A 21,450-nucleotide genomic window follows, 5' to 3' on the forward strand; every position below is an offset into this window, starting at 1 on the left:
GAATTTCTCAGCAGGATTCAGCTGCACCGACACCTGAGCCGAGGATGAGTTGTCTTCTGAGGTGAATCAGCCAGGGCTAAATCCCTCCTTGCAGCTGCTCAACTGCACTGCTTGTGAAACACTATCAGCTTTCATCCCATTTATCAGTGCATGTCGTGCTTGTCTGCATGGGAGTCATGCCCCGGTGAAGTATCTCATCCCGCCAGTGAGTACTAATGCAGGTCTCCCCAAAAGGCCCAAGTCCTGCCATAGCCACATGCCCATCTACCAAGAGCAGCAGCTCTCCTGGGTTCCGTCTTCCATGGATACGAATGCCCAGGAAAACAAGGTTCAGCCCCCACCCCACAAAACAGAGTTCTCTCTACAAGAACTTACTGCAGATCAAGACAGGCACTTTCTACATTCTGCTGGCGTCACAATGCCTGTCTTCTGTGTCACTAAAATCAGCTTTTATGCTATACCTAACATCTAACTGCTTCATCTCTGACACTCAGCACTATAGAAAAACAAAGGAGGCCATTGTTTCCTAAACTAGCCTTCTGTTTGCAGGCACACAGTCCAGATCTTTCTGATACTCCTCATCCAGAACACACACAGGTTGAACCTCAGGACTGAAAAGTCAAAAGGCAGCAGGAGTCTGAATTCAGGCACCCAGAGCCACAGCAGAGAAGGGAAAGAGCCATCCTAGGGCCTCACCATGCATTCCAGAGCAGTCCACCAGCTGTGGGGGCTCGACAACACCACAGCACCTACAGCCATCATAGAACACTAGCGTGGTTCACACCAGTAAGATACCAGGATGAAATGCAGATCCCACCTCTAGTAGCCACAATGTCACCAAGGAACACCCAGAGCTTGCCTAGACAGTCACCACCACTTCACAAGGAGACACTGAGAACACCCAGAGCTCGCCTAGACAGTCACCACCACATGACAAAGAGACACTGAGAACACCCAGAGCTCACTTGACAGCCACCACCACGTGACAAGGAGACACTGAGAACACCCAGAGCTCACTTGACAGCCACCACCACGTGACAAGGAGACACTGAGAACACCCAGAGCTCGCCTAGACAGTCACCACCACTTGACAAGGAGACACTGAGAACACCCAGAGCTCACTTGACAGCCACCACCACGTGACAAGGAGACACTGAGAACACCCAGAGCTCGCCTAGACAGTCACCACCACGTGACAAGGAGACACTGAGAACACACAGACCTCGCCTAGACAGTCACCACGTGACAAGGAGACACTGAGAACACCCAGAGCTCGCCTAGACAGTCACCACCACTTGACAAGGAGACACTGAGAACACCCAGAGCTCGCCTAGACAGTCACCACCACGTGACAAAGAGACACTGAGAACACCCAGAGCTCAGCTAGACAGTCACCACCACGTGACAAGGAGACACTGAGAACACACAGACCTCGCCTAGACAGTCACCACCACATGACAAAGAGACACTGAGAACACCCAGAGCTCAGCTAGACAGTCACCACCACTTGACAAGGAGACACTGAGAACACCCAGAGCTCGCCTAGACAGTCACCACCACGTGACAAGGAGACACTGAGAACACCCAGAGCTCAGCTAGACAGTCACCACCACTTGACAAGGAGACACTGAGAACACCCAGAGCTCGCCTAGACAGTCACCACCACATGACAAAGAGACACTGAGAACACCCAGAGCTCAGCTAGACAGTCACCACCACGTGACAAGGAGACACTGAGAACACCCAGAGCTCAGCTAGACAGTCACCACCACGTGACAAAGAGACACTGGGAACACCCAGAGCTCGCCTAGACAGTCACCACCACGTGACAAGGAGACACTGAGAACACCCAGAGCTCAGCTAGACAGTCACCACCACTTGACAAGGAGACACTGAGAACACCCAGAGTTCGCCTAGACAGTCACCACCACATGACAAGGAGACACTGAGAACACCCAGAGCTCAGCTAGACAGTCACCACCACGTGACAAGGAGACACTGAGAACACCCAGACCTCGCCTAGACAGTCACCACCACGTGACAAAGAGACACTGAGAACACCCAGAGCTCAGCTAGACAGTCAACACCACGTGACAAGGAGACACTGAGAACACCCAGAGCTCACTTGACAGCCACCACCACATGACAAGGAGACACTGAGAACACCCAGAGCTCAGCTAGACAGTCACCACCACATGACAAAGAGACACTGAGAACACCCAGAGCTCAGCTAGACAGTCACCACCACTTGACAAGGAGACACTGAGAACACCCAGAGCTCGCATAGACAGTCACCACCACGTGACAAGGAGACACTGAGAACACCCAGAGCTCGCCTAGACAGTCACCACCACTTGACAAGGAGACACTGAGAACACCCAGAGCTCGCCTAGCCAGTCACCACCAGGTGACAGAGACACTGAGAACACCCAGAGCTCAGCTAGACAGTCACCACCACGTGACAAGGAGACACTGAGAACACCCAGAGCTCAGCTAGACAGTCACCACCACATGACAAAGAGACACTGAGAACACCCAGAGCTTGCCTAGATAGTCACCACCACGTGACAAGGAGACACTGAGAACACCCAGAGCTCAGCTAGACAGTCACCACCACTTGACAAGGAGACACTGAGAACACTCAGAGCTCGCCTAGACAGTCACCACCACATGACAAAGAGACACTGAGAACACCCAGAGCTCAGCTAGACAGTCACCACCACGTGACAAGGAGACACTGAGAACACCCAGAGCTCACTTGACAGCCACCACCACATGACAAGGAGACACTGAGAACACCCAGAGCTCAGCTAGACAGTCACCACCACATGACAAAGAGACACTGAGAACACCCAGAGCTCGCCTAGACAGCCACCACCACTTGACAAGGAGACACTGAGAACACCCAGAGCTCACTTGACAGCCACCACCACTTGACAAGGAGACACTGAGAACACCCAGAGCTCGCCTAGATAGTCACCACCACGTGACAAGGAGACACTGAGAACACCCAGAGCTCACTTGACAGCCACCACCACTTGACAAGGAGACACTGAGAACACCCAGAGCTCGCATAGACAGTCACCACCACGTGACAAGGAGACACTGAGAACACCCAGAGCTCACTTGACAGCCACCACCACTTGACAAGGAGACACTGAGAACACCCAGAGCTCGCCTAGATAGTCACCACCACGTGACAAGGAGACACTGAGAACACCCAGAGCTCAGCTAGACAGTCACCACCACTTGACAAGGAGACACTGAGAACACTCAGAGCTCGCCTAGACAGTCACCACCACATGACAAAGAGACACTGAGAACACCCAGAGCTCAGCTAGACAGTCACCACCACGTGACAAGGAGACACTGAGAACACCCAGAGCTCACTTGACAGCCACCACCACATGACAAGGAGACACTGAGAACACCCAGAGCTCAGCTAGACAGTCACCACCACATGACAAAGAGACACTGAGAACACCCAGAGCTCGCCTAGACAGTCACCACCACTTGACAAGGAGACACTGAGAACACCCAGAGCTCGCCTAGACAGTCACTACCACGTGACAAGGAGACACTGAGAACACCCAGAGCTCACTTGACAGCCACCACCACGTGACAAGGAGACACTGAGAACACCCAGAGCTCGCCTAGACAGTCACCACCACTTGACAAGGAGACACTGAGAACACCCAGAGCTCGCCTAGACAGTCACTACCACGTGACAAGGAGACACTGAGAACACCCAGAGCTCACTTGACAGCCACCACCACGTGACAAAGAGACACTGAGAACACCCAGAGCTCAGCTAGACAGTCACCACCACGTGACAAAGAGACACTGAGAACACCCAGAGCTCAGCTAGACAGTCACCACCACGTGACAAGGAGACACTGAGAACACCCAGAGCTCAGCTAGACAGTCACCACCACTTGACAAAGAGACACTGAGAACACCCAGAGCTCACTTGACAGCCACCACCACCCGACGAGCCACCGAGGCACAACATAGGTGGATCTCAGGCAGCCCCAGATGAAGAGGTAATGGGGGACAGAAGAGGAGTGGAAGCTGAAGATGAATCAGAGAGTAACTTCTGTCCTCCAACACCCTCGTAGGAGAAACTTCTTAAAAGAGTTTTGCTTGTCAACTCCAAGGTCCAGCTAATGACATGATGGGCTACATTCGTCCTGGTCTAAAGATCTAAAGCAGAACCAGTAAGTCAGCGCTACTAAAACTGTGTCACCTATCAAGATTACTGAGAACTCAGCATCACCTTTAGCTGATCAACACTCTGTTCACAAGGCTAGTTAATTTGTGTTTGGATTTCATCTTAAGTGGTTATAGAACAACTTCGCCATTTCTACCGGTCACGACAATCTCGGCACAGAAACAAAAGTCCACAAATGCTGTCAGACAGAGGTCAACTACGACTCATGCAGGTGGAGGAATGGCCTCCAGTGGTCCAGGGCAAGACGCTCAAGCGCCTTGGAGGCAGGCAGGCCAGACCTGCTCCCTCCTTCACATCCTTTCTGTCCCACTTTCTGGGAGATGAACTCCCAGAATACTGGTCACAGCTCAAGCCTCTTCTACAGATGAGAAGAACTCGAGACATGCCCCCACCCCGCCCTGAGGGCAGGGGCCCCACCTAGGGCCTCCCTAGACCCACAGACTGTCCTCCTCAGACCCGAAGGGCAGCCCTGGACACTGCGTCTCAGGACAGCTTCAACAAGTAGTTTGTTGCACTCCCATTCTACCAGAGATTGGAAAGACAAGATTTGTGTTGGATCAGTAAAACAGGACTCAGCCCCCTATTGGAGACCAAAAGTCACAGCCCCTTTCCCTTTAACGTGATTTCCTTGATGAAAATGTGTGCATCCATTCTCCTAGAGGAGGAAGGTTGAAGAACAAAGTGTTTTCCCTTAACAGTCCTCACGAGGTTTGCAAACGCGTCCTGCACTTTAGCCAAGCCTCAGTGCATACCTGAACCTCTTTCTTGCTCCAGGAGCCTAGTGTACAGACTGAATATCTGCTCCTGGACCTTGCACACGGACCTTTTCATCTTCTCCCTGCGTGTCACCATGTACGTCAGGTTCCGTACCTGCAAGGCAGAGAATACAGAGTCCACATCAGCCACAGCAGCCACTGCAGTGATTTATCGGAGAAAAGCTGGTCTGAAACAAAACACACTACGCATCTGGGCCCGTCGTTCATCTTTTTGGGGGACACGCATTCCAGCTGCTCCCCTTGGTGCTGGCAGCAGCCCCGGGAAGAGGCCAGTGCCCTCGCAGAACCCTGACAGTGGCTTTGGCCTCCGACCAGGACAATTCCTGGCCACCCGAGCAGCTGGCAGTCACGATGGAGAAGCCCCCGGCAAAGCCCCCTCAACCTCCATCCGGCCACCACAACTTCCAGTGAGCCTTTGCCCACTGGACCCAACAAGTACAGGGCCTGGCGGCTGCGGGAAGGCCTCAGACCCAGCTGAGCACACCTGTCTAACCAGCACTCCGTCCTCAGCTCCAACACCCAAAGCAGGGTCTTCCTCCTGCTACCATCGGAGGGAAAGGCCAGAGGCCACCCGCCTTCCTTGGTCATGGGGAGAGGTGGTGTGGCGCACTGCACTTGCTTTCTGCAGACCCTCCGCACACTACAGCTGGCGCCCACACGCCGGCTTCTCCACCGACGGCTGGCGGAGGACAGCTGCGTCAACCCACCACCTGCTTAGAGAACCTAAAGCAGGTGGAGTTGCTATTTGTGGGCCTCATCAGTTCTTCCTCACAGCTACACACCCCAAAGGCAGGAGGTGAACAGAACAGGGGTTCGCTAAGCCAAGACGCCTGACCTCCAGAGCCCTCACCCGAGCTGCCTCTCTCCCTGACTCTGCTACACGCTGACCTTCCCAGAGGCTGCATTCCCGTGGCTGCTGACCACGCCTAGCAAAACCAGCGCAGCAGGGGCCCCCTGAGACGACCTGTCCCTGCATGACCCACCCCAAAAGTCCCGCCTGCACAGCCACACCTCCGGCCTCCCTGGAGGCCAGGCAGAGGAACAAGGTCAGGCCACAGTGCTGTGCCAGGCTTCTGAAAGCAGTAGCTTCAGCAAACCTGCCATAGACCTGTCTGCAAGTCTGGTAAGTTTCCAGAGCACCCAGAGCCCACCCCCAGCAGGGCGGCCTGCAGGTGCTCCCGACCCCTACACCCTCATCACAGCACCGCCCCCAACTCATCCAAGTTCAAGGCCGTGGTGTCCTTCCGTGTGCCCAAGGGCGGCGGTGCACAGAAATGCCCAGCCCAGGACAGCACTGGGGTGGATGGCAGCTGGGGGGTTTGGGGGGTCAAAGCTGCTGGAAAGAGCAGCCACCTGTCACATGAGCGCCCCCCCCCCCCCGAGCCATCGGGCGGGACAGCCCGGCATGGACAGTCTGCTGTCACTTCCAGTCAGGTCTCACACCACCCTGCCCTGGTCAGCCTTGGCGCGACACGCACACTGTTCCTAACCACCCGCCACACCAGGGCAAATTTCAGGAAAGCACCATCTCCTTCATCATAAGCAACTGAAGACAAATGTAAGTAATGCCACACACACGCACACACAAATCCTGATTTATTCCCTGTGTTTCATACATCATAGACGTTCTACTTAGAAAGCAGCATTGACTCCAAGAGTAGTTCAGAATTTAATTGTGAGTGCATGTTCTTCAATACAGTAAAGAGTTAGTACACCACAGGCATTTTCTACACTTTTATTTTGTGGTGATTGAGACAAACACAGCCAAAACATGAGACTTCCGCCCTCCCTCCCAGGAGCGGGCGGCACCACTGGCCAGCCTGCCTCAGACCTCAGCACCAGCACTCCCCGCCCGGGCGAGTGCGGGGGCCTGCGCGGCCTCCCCAGCCAGGTCCCCGGAGCCTCCGGCCGCAGGGAAGGAGGCACAGACACCTAGGCTGCTCCTGCCGGCCCCCACTCCCATCTCCCAGGAGGGCGGCACACCCCACCAGCAAGCAAGGGGCTTGGAGGGCCAACCATCGTCGTTTCAGGCCACCTGGTGACTGCCAGCACAGGCAGCTTCAGGCCAGTGAAGGCCTGGCTATCCTGGCCACACTAATGAATTAAATGGTAGCTAATGGGGGGAGGGAGCTGGACAGGTGGACGTGGACGATGCTGGGAGAAGCACTGCCAGTCAGCGAGCCCAGGCAAAGACCTGCAGGGCGGGGGGGAGGGGGGGTTCCTGGGGAGGGAGCCAGCCCACGCGGGAAGGAGGCTGATCAGACCCCAAAGGCCAGGAGAACTGGGGGCACAAAGCAGCCGACGGCTGGACTGTGCCAGAATCCGAGGCTGCAACCACAGTGGAGACACAACAAGTACCTGCAGTGTGCAGAGCACTGCAGAGGGGCCCTGTGCCAGGAAACACGCACTGCAAACACCAGGGACAGACTTGATGCGCACTGAACGAACACACACCGCACACCCATCCGACACACACACATGCACACACGCCAGATACACAGCATACACACACACACACACGCCGTGCATGCACCATATATGCATGTACACGCACTGTACACACATGGTGTATACAGACACTGAACACACACCTACACACATTGCACACAGGCATACACATCGCCTACACACGGCGTGCACACCCCACAGTGCATCCATGCACATGTGCACTGCACTTCCACACGGCGTGCACACTGTGTATACACCTGTGCGGCACACACTCACTGTACAGGCACCGTGCACACGCCTCTGCATACGTGCACTGCACGTCCACGGCACACACACGTCGCACACCACGCCTGTCCCCCACACACACAGACCAGGAGCACAGCCTCAGTGAGGACGGAGCAGCCAGCATCGGGAGTGTCCACGCACACGCACGCGCACACGCCAGCACCCCTCGCCTGCTCTGCCCCACAGTGGGGGTGGGGACAGTGAAGCCGCTGCTCGGTCACCTCCCTACCTCTGCCCACAACGCGCATGGTAAGCCCGCCCGACCTTCCGACGCCCCGGGCGGTCCCTCTGGAGACGGGGCGAGGAGAGACGCGCCCGAGCGTGCCAGCAGGAGAGGCTAAGGGAGCGAGTTAAGAACCACCGAGAAGCCCACCCGAGCGGCGGCAGCGGGCGCGCTCAGGGGAGGACTGGCCGTCACCTCCTGCGCCGCTTCCTCGTCGCTAGTTGCTACATAGAGTCGGAGTCGATCATTACCCGCTCCAGGTCCTGCCGCAGGTGCGTGAACAGCTGCAGCCTCCTAAACAAGACGTCCTGCTCCCGCTTGGCCAGGTTGTCCTCCTCGTCCTTCTTTGGGGTGATCAGGGGCTTGTTGAAGTTGACCTTCCTCTTCAGCTTCCAGTACTGGTACAGGAAGTCCACCACGGCCTCGGGCAGCCGCAGGGCCCGGGCCACATCCAGCAGGTTCACGAAGGTGTAGAACTCGTCCTCCAGCTGCTGCAGCTTCTGCTTGCGGACGCTTGTGCGGTGGGCCTCCTCGCGCTGCTGCCCGGGGCCAGCCAGGGCCTCCCGCGGGCTCTGGGGGGTGCCCTCGGGCCCCCCGTCCTCAGCGAGGGGCCCCTCCCGGAGGCCCTCCTCGGGCTTCCGGTGCGAGCTGTGCTTGGGGCAGTAGGACTTGAACTTGACCTCGTCGTTCTCCGCCAGAATGGTCTTCATCTCCAGGCCCCGGTCAAAGGCGCAGGTGACGTGGAAGGCCGTGCGGCAGTTCTTCACCGAGCACTGCAGGGGGCACGCAGAGGAGAGACGCTTACGCACAGAGCCACCACAGCAGAGGTGCCAGGCGTGCCGCACACACGCACACACGCCTTCCGCCCCGTGTCACCCGCACACCCCCCCCCACGCACACGCCCTACCCCGTCTCACATACACACACACACACACACCCCACCCCGCGTCACCCCTCATGCACAGTGGCAGCCAAGGGAACCCCGCAGGCTTCCCGTGAAGCAGAGCCTGGGATGGGGACATTGCACATGGAGGCTCCCTAGCCACCAACCACACCATCCCATGCTTAAACCCACTGACGCGTGACACTCAGCACTCCAGACCGGCTTTCCTGCTCGTCTGCCTGAAAGCAGACGCCCCCGGCCTCCTGCGCGGCTGAGGGCACCCCTCCTCCCCACCTCTTACACCTTTCAGCTTTGGGGTTTGGACCTTCTGTGGACAGGTAAGGGCCGGGTAGGGCTTCAAAAGGGCTCGGGTCCCCACAGGGCCGTCCCCACACCTGGCCACAGCCCCACTCAACACAGAACCCAGAACACACCTAGCCAAGCCACAAGCACAGGAGTCTGAGCTGGCCCTGGCCCTGAGGCCATCCGTGCCTGGCTCGAGCTCCACTAACACAATTGTGTGGCCATCAAGAGCAATGAGCTTCGTCGGCCTCTGACAGGAGCACCGCCACCCAGACAGGAGCTAGTCCAACAGAATCGTGCTATGAAGACACAAATTATCAGCTCTCCTTACATCTTTCCTCCTTCAAATCAATGTTCTGGGAAAATAAGCCAATCAGTGGTGAGGAACAGGTCGCCCAGCGGGAGTCCACAGAAGAGGCCGCTCCCACTGCCTGCTCTTCTGCAAGTGAGGGGCCATTCCTCCTTGGTCTGTGCCAGGCGTGGCACAGGCTCACACTGGCACCTGACTCTTCCTTCCATTCCCAAGGGCACAGCTAGTAAGACTGCACAGTTCATCCCGTGGAAAGCAAGCAACTGGTGTGGTGGTGGACCCGTCCTCCAGCCAGCAGGCATGGCCCTGACAGCAGGCAGGGGCAGGGAGGGAGTCTCACGACCCTGTCAGGTGCTGTGCTGTCTACAGGAGACACCGCCAGGACGGCATCGATGACAAGGGAAAGCCATGCAGTCCTTCCTCTGACCTCAGAACCTTCCCATCTACCCACACATGGGCACATAACACACTGACTTGCAGTTATGCTTCCATCCTCCCCCCCCCACCACACACAGTGCCATTAAAAAAAAAAAAATGTGCAGGGTGCCGCTGGCTCACACTCATTATCCTAGTAACTCAGGAGGCTGAGATCTGAGGATCGCAGCTCAAAGCCAGCCTGGGCAGCAAAGTCCAAGAGACTTTTATCTCTAATAACTACTCAGAGAAAGGGGATAGTAGTGCTGCGACTTAAGCACAAAGAGGCTCAGGGACAGAGCCAAGGCCCTGAGTTTAAGCTCCAGAACCAGGAAAACAAAACAATTCAGGGCCGGGAGTTTGGCCTAGTGGTAAAGTGCTTGCCTAGCACGCAGGAAGACCCGGGTTCAATTCCTCGGTACCACATACATAGAAAAAAACCAGAAGTGGTGCTGAGGCTCAAGTGATAAGAGCGCTAGCCTTGAGAAAGTCCAAGGACAGTGCTCAAGCCCTCAGCTGAAGCCCAGGACTGGCAAAACAATCCAATGTCCAGGCTGTGTTGAGGTGAGGCACCTGGCCACTACCCCTCCTCCACCAGTGCTCTCGGGAGTCTGCCTCAGGTCCGCAGGGAAAGAGGACCCGCCCCTTGCCTGCTCATGGAAAGCTCCTGTGGCCCAGGCCTCGCGGGAGGCCTGAGTTAGGACAGAAAGGGCAAAACGCCCTCTCGCCAGCTGACTTCTAGATACTGGCTAACCACAGGTATCTGGGCAAGATCTCGATGTCCTGCCCCTCTCAGAACCCTCTGCAGGAGCAGGGCAGAGCCCGGGCCACAAGAGCCACAGCAGGCGGCCCAGCCTGCTGAGCCGCTTACCTGTATGGAGGCCCCAAACTTCTCGTTGCAGAGACTGCACACCAGCGCCCACCGACTGCTGGGGATGTGAGACACCTTGGTGATGGGCTCCATCTTCTCAGGGCTGCCGATGCTCACCTGCAGGCAGACAGCCATCAGAGGTAGAGGCAGAGGCAGAGGCACACAACACAGCTCCCCGCGCTGCCCTGTCTCCTACAGACACCCGGCCCCACACCCACGTCCCTGTTTACAGAAACACGACGACGCCATGTCCACCTGTGGACAGTGCGATCCACCTCTGAACCAGGAATGATTTCATCAGGACTAAAAACCCTCTTAAAATGCCCAAATCAGACTTTCAAGTTGGACTGAGAACACACAGAAGCTATTTCTTAGCCATTTCCCAGTAAATAAACATTCGTTCTGTCAGAAGACCTGAGTGCACTCAAGGAGGAAGCATCACAAGCTAAATAAAACACTGCCTCTGATCACCCAGCAGTGTCTGGGTGACACCAAATCACAAGACCCGGCACTGCCGAGACCCCGGTTATAAAGCTTCACTGCCAATTACTCCCAGGCTATTTTTCTCAGGAGGGAAAATGCACTGTCTTGCACCAAAATATGTTGACGTATGAGTCACAAATGATGTTCCCAGAGTGACACAGAAAATTAAATCAATCAAGGTGTCGGACAGGAAGTAAATCAGACAAAAACCCCTTAAGTTAGAAAGGCTGACGCTGGCGCCAGCAGTGTGGCCTAGTGGTAAGTGCTCACCGAGAACACACGAAGACCCGGGCTCCATTCCTCAGAACCACACACACAGAAAAAGCCAGAAGCGGTGCTGTGGCTCAGGTGGCAGAGCACCAGCCTTGAGCAGAAAGTGTCCAAAGGCAATGCCCAGGACCGAGTTCAAACCTCAAGACTGGCAACAACATGCACAAGTGTGTGCCTGGTGTGTGGCATGCAGAACTGGGAGGGGCTCCCCGCCAGCCCTGCCCCTCGTGGCGCTAGCACATTCCATGCCAGGACAAGAGAGGAGAGCCCACGCAGGCAGCACGCAGCCCCGGCCTGGGACGGGTGAGAGAAGTCACGTACCTCTGGGATCCACAGCGCACAGCTGACGTGGACCCACTTGGTTCCACTGCGGGTGGGCTTCATGGCACCGCCCTTCTTGGGACACAGCAAACACTTCGGCTCCACCCCCAGGGCACATGTCCGGCAGAGCCAACTGCCCTCTGGCACCTTGAGGATTCCATAGCAGGCCTGGATACAAAGAGAAAGCACGTTTTCCTCCCACCCCCAACACGGGGTTGCGACCCCAGAAAGATGCCAGGTGCCTGGGCTAAGGCACAAAGTGCACACCACTGAAGGAGAGGAACGTTCTAAAGTACTCCGCCTGGCAGGCAGCTCCAGGTTTCCAAACACCTGCACAGCCCCATCTCCCAGGGAGCGCTTCCCGGGGAGGCCTTGTGGGAAGAGGGCCTCAGAGCAGCTACACAGGGAGCACACGGGGCGGAGATGGGGGCAGACACAGAAAGCCCACGAGGAGCAGACAGACACAGACCAAGACGTCCGGATAGGTGGAGAGTAAGATGTATACAAAGCTTGCTTTGCACAAGGTGGCAACGTCACACAAGGTGGCACCCACTGTACGCAATCACAATGGTTCAAGGAGGGAAAAAGCAAATATGGAGTACGTCACCCCAATGGTAGCAGGGGCCCAGAGAGCTTTAGAAAACAGACAGACAGACAGAACTTTAAATCAACTAGAAGTCAGGAGTCCTGGCAACACAATTCTACCTCCCAGAAAGATGAAAGCAGGCCCTGTGCCACAGACACCACAGGACGAGTGCAGCAGAGGCAGCTGGAGCCGAGTCAGGCGGTGCCAGGCCCAGAGCAGGCACCACGGACAGACCTGGGCCAGCTAAACAACACTGCAGGTCTGGACTGCGAAACTGGAGAAGCAGGGCTAAGCTAGCAGTACGCCTTAGAGACAGATCAAGAAGGGGTTCACAAAGGAAAAACACCAATGCTAAGAAGATTACAAAAACAGCCATCTGAAATTGAGGCCACCAGCCTTGACGTCAGGGAAAATCTCAAGAACAGACACGCAAAGGAGGAGAGGAAAGCCCTGCACAGGTCACCTCCCGTTTATAAAGGAGGAGAGGAAAGCCCTGCACAGGTCACCTCCCGTTTATAAAGGAGGAGAGGAAAGCCCTGCACAGGTCACCTCCCGTTTATAAAGGAGGAGAGGAAAGCCCTGCACAGGTCACCTCCCGTTTATAAAGGAGGAGAGGAAAGTCCTGCACAGGTCACCTCCCGTTTATAAAGGAGGAGAGGAAAGCCCTGCACAGGTCACCTCCCGTTTATAAAGGAGGAGAGGAAAGTCCTGCACAGGTCACCTCCCGTTTATAAAGGAGGAGAGGAAAGTCCTGCACTTACCACACAAGACAACAGACTCAGCGGAGACAAGGCATCGGCTGGGGAAGGACAGGGGAAATCCCTCGAGGCAGACAGATCTCAGGGGAAGCCTTGAGCCTCCTTCAGGTCAACTCACCCAATCTGTTCCAAATCTCAGAGGAAGACCCTCTTGGCTGCCTCTGAAACCCTGCTCCCATAGCAGTCTAAATCAATGTTCCAGGCTGGAGGATGATGGTCCAGCACCAGGCCAGGGAGAAAAGGCAGGAGACCTTAGCTGAAAAACAGCTAAGGCCAGAGGGGCTGGGATGAAACTCAAGTTCCTGCCTACCAAGAATAAATTCAAACCTCCGTGCTACAGGGAAAAGGCAGGGAGAGAAGAAAGGAAAAGAGGTGCTTTTCCTCTTTGTCAACACGTTTTGTGTGTGGGGTCAGAGTGACCTTGGACCTGCACAATGGAGTACACCAGGAAGTGAGCTGTTATCAGGATGACTTTGGGCTGCGTCATCGCATCTCCTTTAACTTATCTGAGACTTGACTGCTGTTTTGTAGGAATGGAAGCCCTGGAACTTGAACTAAGGGGCTGCAGTCTTCAGCGCACAGCCTTCTTGGCCTGTGACTTGGGCTGGAGTCCTCCCGACCCATCTTGTTCTTGTCTTCTTCTTTTCCACGTTCTTGCCCTCTAAATCAGCAAGTCCAGTTCGCTGCGGGCTGGCTTTGGGTTTGTTTTTGTTTTTGTGGGTCATGGGGCGTCAACTCTGTGTCTGGACAATGTCCCTGAGCTCTTCAGCTCCAAGCTACCGCCCAACCCCTGGGCCTGGGCTTTGTCACTGAGCTCTTCAGCTCAAGGCTACCGCCCTACCCTTGAGCCAAGCCCCACTTTCCACTTTCTAGAGGTTAATTAGAGACAAGAGTCTCAGGTCCTTTTGTGCCTGGCTAGCTTTGAACCTTAATCCTCAGATCTCAGCCTCCAGAGTAACGAGGATTACAAGTGTGAGCCACCGCGCCCAGCCACATCTGTTTTATATATTAACATGTTGCTAAGTTTCCCAAAAGCTACAGAAGCCCTAACTCTCACCAAAGCTTAACCTTACTGACAGTCACGGAGAAGAACTAGGCCCGTACCAAATGGAAGGCCCTGAAATGGAGCTGGTGCCAACACAGGAGCACTGGAATGTGGGAGCCTCCCACCTCCTGTGCAGCCAACACCCCACAACCAAGACAGCAGCCAGCCAGGTGCCCGGGGACCACCGGAAGACAGGGAGCCACCCGCCCAGGGGAGCACAGCCCTGCGGACAACGTTCTGGGCCCCCCTGGAGCAGAAAGACACCTAAACTGCAGGGGCAGGGGTTGTTTTTGTCTCCATGACAAGATCTCGGATCGCTAGCCACAACCTTCTACACAAAACCAACCTCACCTGCTTAGGGAAGGCCACTCAGTGAGTCAGACTTTGGAAACTGAGGAAGCGGCCAGCCACCTTTCCGAGTGTCCCACCAGACCCCAGCTCCTGCGGGAGAAAGGGTGCCCCACCCGCCCACCTGGTGCCCACAGACCTGGTGCACACAGATGTTGCACTTGTCACAGAACACCATCTCGTTGCCATCCTCGCCGTCAGGGGACTGGCAGACGTCACAGACAACATCCTCATCGTACTCGATCCCCAGCCCCTCCTCGGTCTCGATGGCGTGGCTCATGTTGTCGTAGCATCGCTGTTCAAACTCCTCCAGGACCCGTTCCATGGTGAACTCATCCAGCTCGGGCATTCCTGAAGGAGCAAATCCACGCCAGTAAGTCCCATCATTAGAACAGAGAAGCAAAGGTGAAGCCTTCTGAGCACGACACTTTCCATGGACTGCCTCCAGACCTTCCACGAAGCGTCGCTCGCGAGACTGTGCCAATGCTGGTCAAGAGACAGGAAGGCATAGACGAATCCCAAAGGGGGCGAGAATAGCCACTACCCAGACTATGAAATAAGCCATTTCATCACACTTACTACACACAACAGGTACCAGGGGAAGTCTCAAAACCGTGACCACATATCCTGTGGCTTGGCTATTGTTTTGTTTTCTTTTCTGTAACACTCCTTTCTCCACACTTAAAACTGTGCTCTGAAAGCAGATTTCCCTGCCAGCATGTCCTCTGAATTCCACCCAGAAGAACACATAGCTATTTCAGATACGTGAAAGACAACCAAACGCGGGAGGGTGTGGACTGGAGGTTCACTAGAGCCACGGTCTTAGCTAGTGACAGGATGAAAGTTTCATTTTCATCTATTGGCAAATATTCTCTAAACTCCCTACAATACAAATATTTGTGCACAGTTAAAAGGCTGGTTATAGAAGGCATTCAAGGACAGAGATGCTGCAGAAACAAGGGAAAACGACTGCACACTGGCTACCCTAAATTCAAAACCTATCACATAACCTTCTCACAGTTCCCAAACTGAAGAGAATGCACATGCGATGAACACTACACATGGAGGGCTGCCACCATCTTCCAGCCTGTGGAGCAGGGCGGCCCTAGCACCACAGGAGCCCAGGAGCCTGCCAAGGGCACTGGACGGTGCCCAGAGGGCCGCTCAGCAGCCGCCTCCCATCCTCTCGTGAGGCTGAAGGACAGAGTTCACCCACAGGGCCACTCTGAAACCATGCAGCTACATTCGTGAACAGCTCCCAGGCCTGCTCATGTTCAGCTGCAAAGACTGAGAGAAGAGCAATCTCCTTGGTGACGAGCTGAAGGAGCAGCGCTGGGCTGGCAGTGGTGGGCAAGCTTCCACACAGACTAGGGTCTGCACCAGGCTCCAGGGAAAACATGCCAGAAAGACAGCCTCTGCGCCCCCCGCCCCCCGAGCTCCTGCTCCAGACCGTGGCACAAACCCTCCTGCCTGGCAGTCAGGGCCCTCAGGGCCAGCCACCCGCCCTTAGCAGCAGCAGGACCTGCACACCCAGAGGATGGACAGATCCGAGGCTCCTCCTCAAGGCCACCACCTATGGTTAGGAAAGTTAAGGCACAGCGCCGCCCAGGTGGCGCGGTGGTGCAGGTGAGGGAGCCTGCCTCACAGAGAACCCCGTGTCTCTCAAGAAGGACACCACAGGTGGTATGAGCACGCCCCACGGCAGGTCTACATGCCAACTGTGGCCTCCTGCGGGCCACGAGAGGCCGGGACCCTCCCACAGGCCTCACCCATCTCCTTGAACTCCTCATTGGTCAGCTCCAGCCAGGCAGCGTCTGTGTCGTTGAGATCATAGCGGCACACACGGTCAGCCAGCGTGCGGACGTCAGCGTAGCCCAGCGCTGGTGGCTCCGAGCCCGAGGAGACAATGTGCTTCTTGGGCCTAATGAACATGAGGGGTGTCTCCTCAGACACGACCCTGGTTAACAGAACACACGGCATTCAGCTGGAGCTCCCTCCTCCACCCCCAGGGCCACACGCAACCCCCTGGCCCGAAACCCAAATGTCCACAGAGACCCCCACCCCCCACGAGTTACAGGCCTCCAGAAGCCCACAGCCAACCAACGGCCCTCAGAGATGTCCAAGTGACAAGTCTGGAGAAGGCCAGGTATGGGCCTGCAGCAGAGCACAGAGATGCTGGGACACCCCTCCACTATGCCTGCCTCTCCTCAAGGCCTGGGGGAGGGCGCTGCCTCCTCAGGAGGACGTGAGAGGCATCCAGGCTGGACTCCTCTGCTCTCCACCGTGGCGGCCCAGGGCTCTTGAAGGAGACCTCTGTGGACAGGACAGGGCGGGGCGGGCACTTACCTGGCCACAGGCTGTGGGATGGTCCCTGGACTCACAGGAACCTGGACACCCTTCTCCCACTCCTGTCTCCACGGGTCTGCCAGCACATAGTACTCATCCGGGGTGAGCTGGAAGGAGTCATGCAGCTTCATTGCGGTGATCAGGTCTGTCCTAAACACCTGGAGGGAGGGACACGGGGACAAGGACGTGTGAGTGCACAGCGGCTTGGAGCTCACCTGGCCAGAAGGCAGCCCTGGGCCTACCCAACATCAACAAACGATGACGGAGTCTCAGATAAACTTCTAGTGTCCACAAGGACATCCTCTGTCCACGTTAGAAAACTCCACCGGCCACAGACCATCTCGAGAGAAACCCTTCTCCAACCGCGTCTCCACGGACAGTCCCTTGAGCCAGCACCAGCCCTGGGCAGTGGGCTGGATGGCGAGGTGTCCATTCTAGCTGGGCCAGTTCCACACAGGGGGGCCGGCCTGAAGACAGGCAACACTGGCCTCGGAAAGGCCTGCCCACAAAGACTGGGGAAAACAAGTATGCACCCGCACCCACACAGAGACAGAGACACAGACACAGAGACACAGAGACACAGACACAGACATGTGTACGCATGTGTGCACACACGTGGGCTGCCGCGGCCCTGGTGGGCTGCACTGGGGCAGAGGAGCTTGTTATTAGGGACACATGTCCACCCGGCAGGGTGGCAGCACCCTCTCCCAATCCCTCCTCATCAAGTGGAGTCCATGTCACAAGGCACACAGGAGCTGGGGGTTTCCCTCCCTTGTCCCTACTACCCATGCCTGGAGCCACCAAGGAGTTCTCACAGAGTACCTGCGCCAGCCAAGCTGTGTGTGCTACCTGAAGGTGGCCCTGTGACTCGGGCCCCAGGGCTCTCAGACAGGCCTGCTCCGTGTGAGGCCCGCAGAAGTCCACACCCCACGCCGGCCGCCGCACCAGCACATCCACGCTGGTAAACTCGGTGTGTGTCATCTTAATGGCACCCTTCCGGAACGAGCTCACCACTCTCACTCCTCGTTCCATCAAGAAGCCAGGGCCTGGCTCAGCCCAGTGTCCCCTACCCCTGATGGACCCACGGGCCTACACAAAGCACAATCCACAGAAACAGACTCCACACAGGAAAGAAAACCATGCTGGGAGGACAAGCTAAGCAACGCGAGTCCCACAGCCTGAGCAGGGGGGCTCTGGCCACGTCCAACACAGATGCCTCGAGTGAACCAGCTCCGTCCATTCCCGGCAGAGTTCAAATGGTGAACTCCAGGGAAGTACACGCAGGCCACAGGAGCCCCACTTCTCCGCAGCCCCCATTCTGTGTGGTGCAGGCACAACTGCATTCCCAGGCCAACAGTACCACGGCATGACCACGGAAATCACCGAGTGTGACCACACCACAGTGTGCACTGTGGGCACAGACAGCTCTCCAGGCCCACTCAAGAGGCGAGGCAGGCACCTCAGGCCACAGGCACAGAGGGTGGGAGGATCGGCAGGAGGGTCACGGACTGCATCCACTCCAACCCCAGCTTCAGGGGGCAGTCTCTGTGTCCTAAGCACTCTCACAGTCAGCTCACAGCTGGCCTGACACCCTGCCCCAGCAGGTGCCCGAGAAAAGCCCTCGCGTGCACCGCCGTCACAGGACGCAGCACCAAACCAGAGGCAGCCCAGAGGCAGCCCGGAGGGAGCCCAGAGGGAGCCCAGAGGCAGCCCGGAGGGAGCCCAGAGGGAGCCCAGAGGCAGCCCGGAGGCAGCCCGGAGGGAGCCCAGAGGGAGCCCAGAGGCAGCCCGGAGGGAGCCCGGAGGGAGCCCGGAGGGAGCCGGCTCCCAAGACGCTCCCTGAGAAACCATGGCAAGCCAACCACTTCAGGGAGAGCTTGGGGCCAGCATGCGCACAGAGAAAACCGAGGCAGAACAGTGGGGACCGCCCCTCATCAGGGAAAACTAGCTGAGAGAAACCTAACAAGCAAATTGGGAAAAGCAGTGAAAGCCTTAAGCATACACCCCAAAACGAGCTCCCAGAATCACTTGGGTTTGTTGCCAAACAGGCTACAAACTCATGGCTAAAACTCAGTTGAGGCAGGCTATACCTAGCCCACAGCTGGACCCGCTCATCTTCCAGTAAAGATGGAATGGGAAGGAGAAAGGATACCATTAACAAGAAGAGCTGACACTCCTGTGAGGAAGAGCTGGCACATGTGTGACAGAAACCCTGCTTGAGTCCCTACGAGACTGATTCCCGCCCTGCAGAGAGGGAGACGTCGCAGGCTGTACTTATGGGCGGCAGGCACTTGTGTGCACACATGACACACGGCAGACGCACATGTGACGTGTACACAGATGGGACACAGGCAGCACCAAGTACCTCTGAAGGCGTGCGATCCTCGTGCTTGGAGCAGGAGCTTCTCCTGTGCTGGGACCGAGAATTCTGGGACCAAGTAGTGGACAGGCCTACGGAAACAAATGTCAAAAAGGATCCATTGAAAGCCGGGGGTGGGGGGGTGGGGGGGTCACTGGATTGTTGGGTTTCCACACCCAAACTACCACCATGGAGGGCTCTCTAGGCTGCGGGCTCTGCCACCCAGTCATCCGGTCACTCTCTCCCAGCAGCAGCAGGCCACTTCTTCCTTGCACACAGCCTCAAGCCTCCCACAGTGACACACAGATGGAAGCCATCTCACGGGCCTTCCACTAAGATTTCTCATGCAAAGGTCACTGTGCTACACCCAAAGATCTTACAAAAAAGAAAATGTTAAAAAAAAAAAGACATACAATTTAGCAACCCCTGGACTGGAGCACTATCAAGTGAGTGTAAAAGCATGGCCTGTCCCAGTTTCACGTGCGTGTGTCCCCTCCCTTCCCCTCCCCCGGAGGCTCCCACGTCCTCCCAAATGGCTTCTCCCAGCTGATCACGTCTCCTGAGCGCCATGACGCCAGCCTATCTTGGCAGCAACCCTCTTTCCTGACAGTCCCTCTTCTGTGTGTTCTGTCATCAGTGGCATCTGCACCCAGGAAGTCTGTCACACCACGTCCTCCTCCCATCCACTCTGGCTTCCCCAGCGGACATCAACCCGGCGCACGGGACAGCTGTCAGCCAGACAGAACAGAGCTGTGGTTCCCGCTGCACTGGCAGGAGCACCAGCAGCCCTCACAGAGCCCAGACGCCTCCTCAGCGCCCCCCTTGATGTTCAAGCCTGGATCCCCACTCTGTGGGAGCCTGCTTCAGCTCACGCAGTGCCCAGACAGCTGCAGAGGCCTCTCCATGAGGGAAAGGCTGCCGCCGAGATCTGAATGCACCTTCATAACCACCACTGATTGGCCACCGTTCTATCTTCCAGAACTAACCAAGTCCCCAAAGAGCCAAGTGACGTGCCCTCCACAGAGCCCGGAGCTCCACAGGCAGAGCACGGGTGACCGCACGTGTGCACACGCAGTGCATTCCACACGCGCCCCTCTCCAGGACGGGGCGTCTCCCTCCCCAGGGGCACTGCTCTGCATACTATGCTGCAGCCCGACCCCTCTCCCTACAGGCAGTCCTGAGGCATCTTCTTAAAAGTGGCTATGAGGTACACCACTACCTCACCTCACCTACGCCAGGCGCTACGCTCCATCACCAGGACTGCAAAGTGGGCAACTGCAAACAATTCCTTCTCACATCCACCAAGGACATGCTCTGATTGAGCGGGGCCAGCCAGACTTGCATTACCGGGAAGGGAAAAGCCAAGTGAGGGGCACGGGGGGGGGGGGGGGGGGGGGAGGGGACAGAGGAGGGGGGGTATGCTCCAGAAGAAAGAATGTCAGGGCAAGATTCTCAGAAGGTCCTGGAAGTAAACAGACCAGAGCAAAAAGGGGTGGCACGCCCTTCTTCTATGGGGCTGAGACAGAAGGCAGGACCCTGAGTATACCCGACAATCCCTCTTACCACTGAGCTGCAGGTCACAGCCCAAACCCCCACCTGAAATGACCAGAACATGTCATAAAAGAGAAACATGCATCAACTTAAAATGCATCACTCCACTGCTGTACTTTAAAAATCAACCTGAGGAAGAGACAGTGTCCTAACTTAGGAATCAAAGTAAAGACAACCACTATGTCCACCCAGAACCTCTTCTAGATCCATCCTGACCCAACCCCAAGCAGTCCCCAAGCCTCCTGGGGTGTTCACAGCACCCATGAACAGAGAACGCTCATAAAGTAAAGATAGCCACTCAGAAACCCTCCACCCCGAGAATCACCACTGTCTAGCCTTAAAACAGACATCCAGACACCACAAACCAGGCAGGTCAGCCAAGCGTGACTCTAGCCCCGCAGTGAGGCACCCATAGTGTATCTCTGGTGACTCTGGCCTTGCTCAGAATGGGTTTCCTGTCCTCCCTGGTGCTGACAAGACTACAGAAGGGGAAAATAAATAAAAAACCCACCCCGTAAAACTCAGGTGCTACATTTAAATTATCAGTGAATGTTCCTAGTAGCTCAGTTACAAAAGCCAAAATCCACAACCTAAAAGCCATCACCAGACCACAAGGAAATACACAACCTGTGGTATACC

The 21,450-nt window shown here is 56.4% G+C and overlaps 1 protein-coding gene across 1 annotated transcript in view; it reads right to left on the reverse strand.

Annotated features, from left to right (window-relative positions):
• The window catches only part of Jade1 (jade family PHD finger 1), a 37,053-nt gene that overhangs the window by 3,652 nt on the left and 11,951 nt on the right, over nt 1-21,450 (reverse strand). Inside the window, exons 3-10 of the mRNA XM_090356955.1 lie at nt 19,267-19,352; nt 16,902-17,059; nt 16,325-16,512; nt 14,695-14,906; nt 11,819-11,986; nt 10,745-10,861; nt 8,215-8,736; nt 4,984-5,101 (exon numbers count right to left, since the gene is read on the reverse strand). Coding sequence (XP_090213081.1) covers nt 4,984-5,101; nt 8,215-8,736; nt 10,745-10,861; nt 11,819-11,986; nt 14,695-14,906; nt 16,325-16,512; nt 16,902-17,059; nt 19,267-19,352 — 1,569 coding nt within the window. The remainder of the gene's footprint in view (nt 1-4,983; nt 5,102-8,214; nt 8,737-10,744; nt 10,862-11,818; nt 11,987-14,694; nt 14,907-16,324; nt 16,513-16,901; nt 17,060-19,266; nt 19,353-21,450) is intronic.

Source organism: Megascapheus bottae, chromosome 23, assembly GCF_031878675.1.
Source record: "Megascapheus bottae isolate mThoBot1 chromosome 23, mThoBot2.hap1, whole genome shotgun sequence".
Classification (NCBI taxonomy): domain Eukaryota; kingdom Metazoa; phylum Chordata; class Mammalia; order Rodentia; family Geomyidae; genus Megascapheus; species Megascapheus bottae.